Below are 12,018 nucleotides of genomic sequence, written 5' to 3' on the forward strand. Positions count from 1 at the left end.
AGGGAGTCCTATAAAAGTTATAATAATTGTAGTCGTTTGATTAAATTTCAACTAATCCGGAGGGGATCCAGTTCCTGTAAACATGCTGTATTGCTGTGCACGTTCAGGAAATAAAAGAACGCGTCAAGCATGTTAGGTAATTACGTATACGTAGCATGGAAATTAAACCGACAGTGTGTCACCCAACATCAAAAATATATAATAAAATAAAATAAAGTGAACAAAGAAAATGACCCTGCACCCTCATGTGAAAAAAATAATAAATAAAAATTGACCAGCACTATTCCCTATTTGTCGCTCAATAAATCTTATAAACTAACCATAAATATCCCTAAAATTAATTAATAACATAAATATAACCTTCAATAAATCTTACAAAAAAATTAAATACATCTTATAACTAACCATAAATATCCCCTAAAATTAATTAATACCATAAATATAACCTTCAATAAATCTTATAACTAACCATAAATATCCCCTAAAATTAATTAATACCATAAATATAACCTTCAAAAAAGGCCACAACTCTCTCCCTCTCTCTCCCCTCTAACCCCCAAGACTTGTTCAAAATACGAGTTTTTTCTCTGCCAATCTCTTCCAATGGATCTGCAAGCCTCTAATCAACCTCAGAAGCTCCACAATTTCTCCTTTTCATTTCTAATCAGAAAAGAACTTCGTTACGGACTCTCTTTCTTCCTTCTCCTCGTCTCTTCCTTGTTTATTCTCAGACTCGTAACCCCATTCGACTCTCAGTTTCTATCCGATCATTTGGGTTTCTTATCCCAAATCCTACAGAATAATAATCACAAGTTGTCTCCGGGAACTTGTGATTATTCCTACGGCAGATGGATCCGCGACGAAACTCATCCGCTTCAGTCCTACACCGAGGACTGCCCGTTTCTCGACCCCGGCTTCCGGTGCAGCCAGAGTGGTCGAAAAGACGAAGGTTATCGGAGATGGCGCTGGCAACCGGCCGGCTGTGACGTTTTGAGGTGAGTTTGTCGTGGAGTTTTCAGAAAGCCTAGTTTTGCATGGTACTTCACACTGCCATGCATACATTAAGTCTCTTTGTGGCGTTTAGGGTCTCATACATATAAATTAGCAACAATTTAGGTTAAACTCTTGAAAACCACAAACTTTAGGAGTAGAAAACTCCTTAGAAATGAACATAAAAAAATAGCTATACTAGGACATTTTTGTGATTTAGATGTTGAGCGTAGATTCTTTTAGAGTGCAGGTTTCTAATTCGTCTGGTAGAGCACTTACTCATGCACTCGTAACAAAAGTTTGATTTTTGCTCTCCTCTTGTGCTCTAAATTAAAGAGTTTCTCTTCTTTCTCCTTGTGGTCTCAGATTTAACGCAAGCGACTTCTTGGAAAGAAGCAGAAACGGACGGATAGTATTTGCCGGCGACTCAATCGGAAGGAACCAGTGGGAATCTATGCTATGCATGCTTGCAGAAGGGGCGTCCAAGAAGTCCAGAATCTATGAAGTAAATGGGAACCCCATAACAAAACATAGGGGTTTTCTGTCGATGCGGTTCCAGAACTATAACCTCACAGTTGAATATTATAGGGCACCGTTCCTTGTGGTTGTAGGACACCCACCCAAAAATTCACCAAGTCGGGTCAGGACCACGGTTAAGCTCGACCAAATCCATTGGTACTCCGAAAAATGGGTTGGAGCAGATGTTCTAATTTTCAGTGCAGGGCACTGGTGGAACGAAGACAAAACAGCAAAGATGTACGACACTGGCTAGATCCCTAAACTCGCCTCCCGTGTTTTCAATCTAAATATCTGACATACTATATTGTCAAACTATTAATCTGCACCACATTTACAAAAAGTTTCACCTAATCCATGACGCAAATTAAAAGTTTGACAATATAACAAACCAGGCCATTAAGTCATCGACTTTTCGTTGTCCAATCACAACTGGCCATCTTGTGTTTCAGGGGCTGCTACTTTGAGGAAGACGGGAAAGTGAATCTGACAATGGGTGTTATGGAAGCATTCAGGAGGTCTATACAAACATGGAAGACTTGGGTGCTCAAGAATTTAGACCCTGAAAGGACTCGGGTTTTCTTCCGAAGCTACTCTCCGGTACATTACAGGCAAGTATAAACTGCTATCCGACTATGAAAATTTCAATTTACATTCTTCCACACTACGGAAACCAAAAGAATGAATGGCAATTAGTGTAACTTGGGTGACTTTACAACTTGCTGTTCCTCAATAGTTGCCGCCAAACATGGCGTAAAAGGAAGGAATTGACGATTAATGAATCGATGAAGTTTTAACATGCGAAGTTGCAGGAACGGCACATGGAATGAAGGGGGGCTGTGTGATACCTATTTGGGGCCAGAAACAGACTACAAAAATCTTGAAGCTGACCCAGTGAATAATATATACATATCTGAATCAATCAAACAGTTGGAGTATGAAAACTGGAAGGTCCAGTTCTTAAACATCACGTATCTAACAGAGCTCAGGAAGGATGGTCACCCCTCAAAGTATCGTGAGCCAGGGACTCCGGCTGATGCTCCACAGGACTGCAGCCACTGGTGCTTACCCGGAGTGCCTGACACCTGGAATGAACTTATTTACGCCACTCTACTGGCAAAAGGATTCAGAACCAAGTAAAAGAAAATGTCAGCATACCTCAGATTTGAAAATTTATTTATGAACTGTACATAATCAGCGTTGCCCTCTATTCAGACTAGTTCCTCCACGCTTACGTTGGAACTGTCTTCACTGCTTTCCATTTCCTTCAATTTCTCAACCTGCCTCAAGAGATTCAACCTTTCCGGACCATATGTTGATGGTATCTGTCAAAGAAACATATTATGCACGTTAACACAAATCCGGTTCTCATGAAGAGTGAAGGAAATGAAACTCTTGGAACTAAAAGCCACAAACCAGAGCTGGTACATATCTCTGAATAGCAGCCAACATTGCTGCATGTCCAACCGCAGTGACCTGCGATACACAAGTTATCTCTATGTTTAAGTTCCAATAGGGTTTAGAAAAAGTGTCAGGTGAAACAGCTGAATCATTCATTTTTTTTTTAATTTCAAGGTACAAATTCATTTTTATTTCTTTTCTTCCCTTGCGATTGAAGATACATCAAGCCAATTATGAAACCCCTTCCACCATGTCAAAGGTAAGCTTTTATATACGTTATTCATTTGCAATGGCATAACAATGCAACATAAACAGAATATCTGAAGCACGCCTTGTTTTATGACCATAAACCTCCTCAAATGATAAAACACATCAGCCGGATGAAGAACTATGGCAAGACTCCTATCACTTTATAAGTTTTTTTGGCCAGAATCATCCACATGTCAATATAAGGCTTACAAAAAGATACGAGGAAGAAATCTCACCGGAAGAAGCATTAAAACACCAATAGGAACAACTGATGCTAAGTCGGTCAGAGTTCTCTGTAGAACTTTCTTTTCTTTTTCTGTCAGTTCATCTCCAATCAAGACCCTTCTAAGCAACCCCGTAGCAGCACCAACGTCAATAGCTAGCAATTGAGTTCCTTGCCACACATCCTGCCCATCAATTTTGAGACAAAACAAAAAAAAAAAATTATGAAAAGGAAATTACAATCTGTGGAAAACTCCACAGCAAGAGATGAAACTAATAACTCCTATGTTAAGAGTAAGAGTCGACATCCTGCCCATAATTATGGACAAATAATAATGGAGACATCCACATGCCATTTGAAGATATCCTGTATCCTAGTTGGTTTGGTCGCAACTAAAATGGATGTGGTTAAAGGAGGCGTAGACCTCATTCTGAATGATTTTCTAGTCTTAAGTATCAAACAATTAGAGCAAAACCAACATTAAAGTTCCATTTCCCACCTAATTTTTAGCCAAAGTGTAGTCAATAATGTCTAACTAGTTGACAAAGGTCATCAATTGCCTACTCAGGCCAGAAAAAATTCATACCGTGCTAGCTTCTTTTAGCTTGTCAATTGATTTTTCAATGATATTCTCTTTCTTCTGAACCTGGACTAGTTGAGCAGCTCCAACATCATCCTCATAGTTAGGGCTATCATCAGCAGGCTTAAGATCCTGATTAAAAATATCCATAGCAACATAAGAATATCTTAAACCAATAAGAGTTCAAAAGTCAGTCTCACTAGTAGGAATTGTTTCTGGTCAAATTTCCTTCTTTTTATATTCCCCCGAAGAATATGGTACCAAGTTGCATGCTTTTGTGAGATATACCTCCTCATTTTCTGGATGATCAGCACTCCTTTGCACCCGTTTTTCAAGTTCTGTCAGCTCATTCCGTAAAAGCTCAAAACGCTGGATCCTATTTGATTCTGGGTCTTCAAATTCAAGACTTGAAACGGTCTGCTCAATAAGTTCATTATCCTGTGTTAAAGGACGCAAACATGAAGCAACTTGGTTTGAGAAATTGCACATTTCCAATTACTAACACCAAAATAGATATATGGTCCTGAATCAAGGAAGGAAATAACAAAAGGGAACAATCTCATAAATGAGAAAGCCAAAGGTTTAGTTACAAAGGGTTATATGCACTGAAAATCTAAGCACATGCCTTTATGGTTTTTTTTGCATGCCATGTTGCTTAGCCAAGAACAGTGAGTGAAAGACACAGCTATTCGATCTTCCTATTAAGGGACAAGATAGACTAGGAAACCACCAGTCAATAATTAACACCCTAACTTCTCAACCGCATTTTTATAAGGATAACAAAAACAAGGAACACAAAATAATATAACACAGGGCCACTAAAAGAAGCAGCTAGGAACCCAAAAGTATATATCATGCTAATGCAAACAAACACTGCCAGTGGCAACTTCAACCTGACTGTTCTATTGACAAATGACCTTGCCCTAACAGGTAAAAAAAAAAACATAATGGAGTAACAATAAGCGTTGTTAACTCTTGGTCAAAACAGATCTAAATTTGAGTCAGCAGCATGCACAATCTTCTTTTAGATACAAGAGTCCAGTTAAAAGTTAATACATTCGGAAATTAGATAGCACAATCTTATGTAAAAATCAATGAAATCCTTGTGAAGAAGGGCCATACAGATTGATCCACAATCAACCCAGGATTGGGCTTTCCAGTTGGAGGGCGCAATAGGGAGCTCCACAAACCGCGAGAGTTACCGGCAGCTCTAGAAATAAATTTTGAAATGGGATGTGCTTATCAGAATCCAACCAAAAAGAAAAAAAGAGCTAGGTCATATGGAATAATAAATGCTTCATAATAAAAAAAACCTAAGCTTCATACCTGTTGCCCTCCTTCTTTCTGCTTTTCCCTTTAAAGAACTGTTGCTGCTTGTTAGTAGAAGACTGGGAGAGATTACCTTCCTGGATGACAAGAACAAAAGTACAACTAAGACAAGTGAGAATTCAAAAAATCCAAATAGGGTAAAATGTCACATAATAACTACACAAGTGAACCTAAGAATGGAGCTTCATAAGAGAATCTACAATTACAGGTGCAATATGTTGGTCTGAATAGAGCAACTTACAAGATACAGTAGGTAAATTTGGGAGGAAGTCAAACAACATAATCTAAAAAACCAGGCAAAGGCACCATCACTTTTGGTGGTCTAAATCGTCAAGTTTTCTATCTAATACAGACACTTATAACTATTAAGACACTTTGTGGCTAATTATTAGCCTATATCTTTTATGCCAACATCAAAAAGTCAAGACATCTGTATGTAGAAAATATGAATAAATTGAAAGGGAAAAAAACGAAAAAGCCCTACAAAGTTCACCAACTATTAAGTTATATATTGGTTGAATGGCACACATTCATAAGATGTTCGTGGTATGGTCCAAATATTATAATCATGAGCAAGATACTATACGAAACTGAAAAAAGAAAAAGAAAAAAAAAAAAAAAAAACCTGCTGAAGGGAAGCTGCTTTTGCTCTGAAAGATGCCTCCAGAAATTCAGCCTCTTTTTTAAGCTTCCTTATCTTCTCAAGGTCAGAACAAGCAGCTTTTATATGCTCTTTTCCTGAGTTAGAATTTGATGCATGTAAATCCTGAAGCAACTTTTCTAGTCTTATGACGGCTTCTTCAACACTCTCCAAGGCCTGACACCAAATGCCAATTCCACAATTTACTCAGGCATTCAACAAGTTCCAAATCAAAAGAATAAGCTTGACTGGAGACCTTCTTTTAGTTTTGACCAGTACCACAAATGGAATGAGGAACCTGTTCATGTAGCTTACCAGTTAAAGCAGAGCACTGCAATGACAGGGCTCAGAACTATTGTGTAGATTAATTTTACCATCATGCAAATTTATTGAAAACCAGATCCACAAAAGCTAATTAATAATATCAATAAATCAATAGAAAAAGGTGAACTGCAAAAGCACAGTGAGTACATACATATAGATCAAAGACCCTTTCATTGCTTTAAAGTATTCTAAGTATTAAAAGGAAGTATAGAGCCCACGAAACCAATTATGCATGATTAACCCAAAAGTTTAGATGGAGAAATAATGAGTAAAAACTAACAACAAAAGGTATAAGTGCACTGCTCTGCAATGATCATAACATAAAGGGAATAAGCCCACCTTGTCAAAAGTATCCAATTCTTTCTCAGCTGGTGTAAGAGTTCCAGACCTAGTCCTCTCAACAATGTTATTGCTACCGCTTTTCATATTTTCATTCCTGCATCACAGTTTAAAAGGTATAACCTCCAACTCTTATGTGATAAAAATTAGTGTTACGGGCAGGAAAAAACACATCACTTGAGCAGGCAGGGATCTTTCTATTATACTAGAAACCATTAAAAAACCAACAACACGAGAGAGAGAGAGATGATATTGCTGCATTCATTAACTTACTTTAATATACCGCGTTCTTCCATACACTCCACTAATTTGTTGTGCCTAAGCATTGAAGATAGAAAAAACTGTCATTTACAAATTAAAAAAAAAAAAAAAAAAAAAATGAAGCCACTTATGGTTCAAATCATTATGCACCACATGTTTGCATACCCTCTAGACAAGAATCTCGCTGCCTTAACATTAGAAGGGTCCTCCAGCCATTTACTGTATTTGATAAAACTCTGCATCCATTGGAAACATACTTCTAAAGCTTGGGGGATTGCTTCATAATTGGGAGGTCCTTCCCATTTACTTTTATGCCCATGTGATTGTTTAGGGGTGCCTGAAATGCCTGGATAAAATGGAAGCCAGTCCAGCTCTTCACAGACTACCTGTGGAACTTACGCATCATTAATTAGATATCATATTTAAACCACAAAAGAGTATCCACAAGATATGACAACACATGCTAACCTCTACATACAATTGATAAGAACTTATTGACGAAAGCTGAGGATAGTATAAGATGCTGCCCCCAATCAAGAACCTGCACATATTGAAAATATTAAATCCACAACCAAACCAAAAAGCAATTACAAACTTATGTATAGTCAGTCAATAAAAGTCCAGGTATACCTCACAAAGCCTCCAATCGGATCAGCTAACACATCAAATCCATTTGCCGATAGAAAGGACTGCGTGCTTCTACCCAAGGCAATAAAGAATCCAAATATAGCCAGATCCCTCTCCAATACCTACACAAATTCAGCATCAACAAAATACAGCTTTGCAACCATATATAAAGAAAGGCTCACAAGCCCCAACATACATAAGTAATAATCTATTATAGATATCATAAAGATAGGGCTTTTTCTTCTCTCTTTTCCAAGAAGATTTAAGCAATTTCATTAACTGGTTCCTAAATTAATTTCGTAATTAGATAGTTCCGTCACAGAAAGAGCACATACTGATGAGTAATATGCTTTTATCATGCTGGCTCCAAAACAGTTTCTAATGTGAACTTACAATCAATGAGCAGCCTATGGGAATGGTCACACGCATAAAAATTGTGCCTGAGGTTACCTCAATACTTTCGGATGTTGTTAGTCTTGACCATATTCGCTCTCTATCTATAGCTCGCTGCAACTGCTTCTGTACAAGATTCACCCAGAAAACAACTTCTTCTGAACCTTGATCAATTTTCACTCTACATGCTGCAGCTCGAGGACCAAAATGGACAAGGAACTCCCTGCGCAGACCTATATTCTTTAGAGAAAGATAGGCCTGGCGAATAGGAACAAAATCCACCAGCATGTCCATGAATCTACCGGTTATATCTGGGATTGTCGAAAAGAATTGAGGGCACGAAACTTTTGCTTGCCCAAGTTTTGTAATTGCGGCATTGCATGTCAGTGCAAGCATGAGGAGAGATACGTCACTTGTGTTGCTAGACCCCAAGTGCATTCCCTTACTAGACCTGGAAGCAGATTGAATGCAGCATGAAATATACATAATCTTCAAATGCATCTAAAAAAATTAAAATACACATTAAACAATAGATGATAACATACACATTGGTTGCAGCAGTAAAACGTGCGTCGCCTTCAAAATAATTAACAAAGGATGTTACCACCAAGGGCACTTGCTCAGAGAAAAACCACTCATAAGCTTCAGGTTGCTTGGCTGATAGTTGATCCCGGATTAAGCTCTCAAGGGAAGCAGATTCTCTTGATAAACTGCATCAATGAAATGGTTAATATATTGAAAATCCTAAACCAAATAAAAGGAAATATTAGGGCTAATACGACCAAAAGTTGAAAGAAAGCACACATCAGTTGCATTTGACCTTTGTGAATGAAGACACACTACTGAATTTTCAAAGTCCTCAATACAGTTTTCCAATCCCGCCAAACAGAGCAGAGCACAAATTTTCCACTTCCATGTTAAAAATTTAGTCCCCTTAATTTTTTGTTTAAAAACATAATTTGTTTCATTTACACAAGCAGTAAACTCCATATGAAAATAAGGTTGTTGAAGCTAATATTTAAAACTTATGGTCACCTTACTACAACTGTCTGTAAAATAGATCAAAGTATGCCATTTTTATTGAAGTGAGAAACTGATCAAACGTCCGTAAACCAATACACAGGAAGAGACTCATACTTAAAGCCCAAGTTTAAAAAACACATCCTTATGACAGCACTGGCAATAAAGGTAATCACAGTTTGAACAAGAAAACTAATGGGACAAGCTTCTAGTCAGTCAACTTCCACACAAGAACTCATAAATTTCTGAAATACAAGTGATGTAATACCTCCTTTGGACAAAGACATTTATGTCTCTGTCTCTGCCATCCCCTCGAGATGCAATCTCGCTTGCTGCTTGCAATAAGGAATACACTGAAGCCTGAGAAATCATCAACTCCAGATATTGAGAACTATCTATCCAAACCAATTAACTAAAAAAGTTCGCAAGTAATACCTGTTAGATTTTCCTATGAAAAAGACCTTGAAGAAGCTCAAACCAGTTACATATATAAATTAAGGCAAGTAGACTTCTTCATGATATAGAGTAAGATAAGGATAAACTAATAAGACTGGTATTCCTTGTAGAAACATCGAATACCAGTCTAACTTATTTACAAATGATTAAACTTCTTCTACTAAATTACTGATTCAAGAAGATAAGTGCGAAAGTCATACTATGTGAGACGCAACCTTGAACTGAAGGAGAAGTTCAGTAGCACTACAAGACTGGCATAAACCAAGTAGGAAGGGCTACAGAGTTTACTCATGCATAATACAAGTGTTTTCCTTTTCCAAGAACAGTAGTAGCATGCAGTGAATCATAAGATGGTGCATGCATGTTATGGCCTTAACAAAGACATTTGAAAGTTCATGACAATACCTGATAAGACAGTGTTTTGAGCCAGGCGTTTTTGTCTACGCTAAGCCATGCAGTTGAAAACCAAGAAGACTTTGACAATGAACACTGTTCCTTAATGGCTAACTCAAAAACCCTGGCTGCTTCATGTAAAAATTGGACAAGTCCATCACTAGAATCTTCACCTTGAAATGATTGATTAAGTTTGACCTTTATCTCCTCAACATCCCTTCTGGTGCTTGCTTGGGGACTCCCATTGACCGTAACACCATCATCAGCAGATGCCAGTGGAACTAGGCTATCCATTCCTCTGGACTTTTGAAAATGTAGATAGCGTTTCCTATTGCCCACTGCTCGGAGATTAAGACTGTAACAATTACTGTGCTCTAACACAGAAAATCTTATGAGGCATCTTCTCTTTGAATAAGCCCAGCTACTTAATAGGTGATCCAAATCAACCACTTTATTGCAGGAATAATGTATTGTAGCTGGTTTACGCGAATGCCATGGATTTGAAGAGCTGCAAGTACCAAGCACAACAATAAGAAACAAACACATCGTCACTCCAAAGTGCTACCATTTAATAGCAAAACAATACGCACTTCACAGTTGTCAATCCAGTAAATAAACACAAAAAACAATCCGAAAACCACATACTCAAGTTCAACTTTCGAAAAGTACCTGGATAACATAAATACAATACAATTACACACGATGCACAGCGACTCCGAAAACAACTAGAAACTTAAAAATTTTAACTCCATCTGCTAAAAGGAACAATTCTCACTTTTTGCCAAGACCCAACAAAAACAAAATCAAAATCTTTTATTTTTTACATCATCTACTGCTCAGAACAATTGAACCACTAACCAGGAACAATCAAATATACTCAATTTAGATTAAATACAAAATAAACCAACGTTCAACGACATGTCAAATTCTTATCTTCTTCTCTACTTTCAGCTTATCACTACCCAATCATTGACATACCACAATTCACACAATTAAACATCACAATTCCAGCTCGTAATCGACATCAAAACCTCAAAAACCCTATATTCCTAGAAATCAAATTTGCCAAAATTAAAATCAGAAGAATAAAAAATGCCGCGCAAAGAAAATGTAAAGAGAAATGGAGCACCTTGGAGATAGAAAGCCGTTGTGGTACAATTTAGTGGCCATGTATCAGCTAAGAGATGAAAAACTGGAGGTGTAAACTTGTTTGGCTGCCGAGAAAAACACCGGGAAAATGGCGAGAAAGGCAGAGAAAATTATTGGGGGAAGAACGCTTTAGGATTGTATTATCACTGTGGGCGGGGGCTGTCTGGGCTGTTTGTGTACACAGAAGAAAAAAGGCGACGTGGCGAACGGGAATTATCCGCATACGTGGAAACAGGTGGGATCACATAACAGATTGTTGGCTCTCAGGACATCTCCAAATCATTTTTTTTTTTTTTTTTAAAGCACCCTAGTGCAGCCATCTCTAGGCCAAATGGGCCTTTACTGGCCCCCTTTACTAACTGCGTTCTCACCCTTGAAACTCGGGGTTCTGAGTTCGGGTACTATCACATGTACGAAAAATACAAAATAACAACAATTAAGTATTTTCTTCACAAAGTAAAATTTGCTGTATGAATCTTAGAGCGTCATTATACTTGAGTTTGAAGCATGCACCCTAAAGTAATTTAAAGCATTGCTTTCGATTGGTCAAGGCTCTTCGAACGTGCGTTGTTGGCTCCAGTCACTGCCTGCTGGTGCTCGATTGCCTTGGCATTGGAATTGTTTCTATTGCTTGCTCTAGCTTCTACATAACACTACTTCGCTGCTAAAAGAAAAGCAATAGATGCTACTAAAACCCCAATCATGCATGGACATGTGTCCAATCATAGTTTCCAATTCCAATTATTTGGACTCGTATCCATCTGTGATTGGAGTTCAGTAGCAACTGCTACTCTGCTTTCAACAGCGAAGTAATGTTCACCTCTAGGGACTTTTTCCTTGATAGGAAAAATACCGATGGGTATGGGTAACTGTCGTTACCCGCCCATTTAAAATGCACGGTTACGGTTATGGGTAACCGTTTAAACAAATAAACGGTTATGGGTATAACCGTTTACTCGTGAAATTTAAATGGGTGGTTATGGGTATTACCCACAGTTAAAAATGGGTACACGTTTAACCGTTTGTTAGTCCAAATAAATATTTTACCCTTGTCTTCGCTCGTTTATATCTCTTTTGTTATAATTCCAATTCGCGAACGGTTTTCGCCTACATGTTTGTAGGATCGAG

The 12,018-nt window shown here is 37.9% G+C and overlaps 2 protein-coding genes across 4 annotated transcripts; one reads left to right on the top strand and one right to left on the bottom strand.

Moving 5' to 3' along the window:
* The first annotated feature begins 521 nt into the window (after positions 1 to 521).
* On the top strand, positions 522 to 3,106 carry LOC137713366 (protein trichome birefringence-like 8). The gene is made up of 3 exons (XM_088684527.1): positions 522 to 995; positions 1,357 to 1,746; positions 1,959 to 3,106. Exons 1-3 carry the CDS (start codon positions 604 to 606, stop codon positions 2,125 to 2,127), a joined length of 951 nt encoding a protein of 316 aa, XP_088540653.1. The 5' UTR covers positions 522 to 603; the 3' UTR covers positions 2,128 to 3,106.
* On the bottom strand, positions 2,176 to 11,263 carry LOC137712512 (uncharacterized). 3 transcript variants are annotated; one of them, XR_011065227.2, is made up of 19 exons: positions 10,871 to 11,263; positions 9,754 to 10,249; positions 9,161 to 9,252; positions 8,418 to 8,582; positions 7,930 to 8,323; positions 7,483 to 7,601; positions 7,321 to 7,393; positions 7,018 to 7,238; positions 6,865 to 6,909; positions 6,592 to 6,688; positions 5,914 to 6,105; positions 5,286 to 5,365; positions 5,082 to 5,169; positions 4,248 to 4,397; positions 3,966 to 4,091; positions 3,393 to 3,563; positions 2,923 to 2,982; positions 2,665 to 2,831; positions 2,176 to 2,584 (listed from the first exon to the last, which is right to left on the bottom strand). XR_011065227.2 is itself a non-coding variant. In XM_068451586.2 (19 exons), the coding sequence occupies exons 1-19, from the start codon at positions 10,909 to 10,911 to the stop codon at positions 2,617 to 2,619; spliced, it is 2,703 nt and encodes a 900-aa protein (XP_068307687.2). In that variant the 5' UTR covers positions 10,912 to 11,155; the 3' UTR covers positions 2,176 to 2,616. The 3 variants fall into 3 exon arrangements, 1 of the variants encoding a protein (XP_068307687.2); XR_011065226.2 differs by having other exon boundaries at positions 2,176 to 2,591; XM_068451586.2 differs by having other exon boundaries at positions 2,176 to 2,619; positions 2,742 to 2,831; positions 10,871 to 11,155.
* Between the last annotated feature and the right edge of the window lie 755 nt (positions 11,264 to 12,018).

Source organism: Pyrus communis, chromosome 14 (genome assembly GCF_041283825.1).
Source record: "Pyrus communis isolate YQ-2024b chromosome 14, ASM4128382v1, whole genome shotgun sequence".
Taxonomy (NCBI): Eukaryota; Viridiplantae; Streptophyta; class Magnoliopsida; order Rosales; family Rosaceae; genus Pyrus; species Pyrus communis.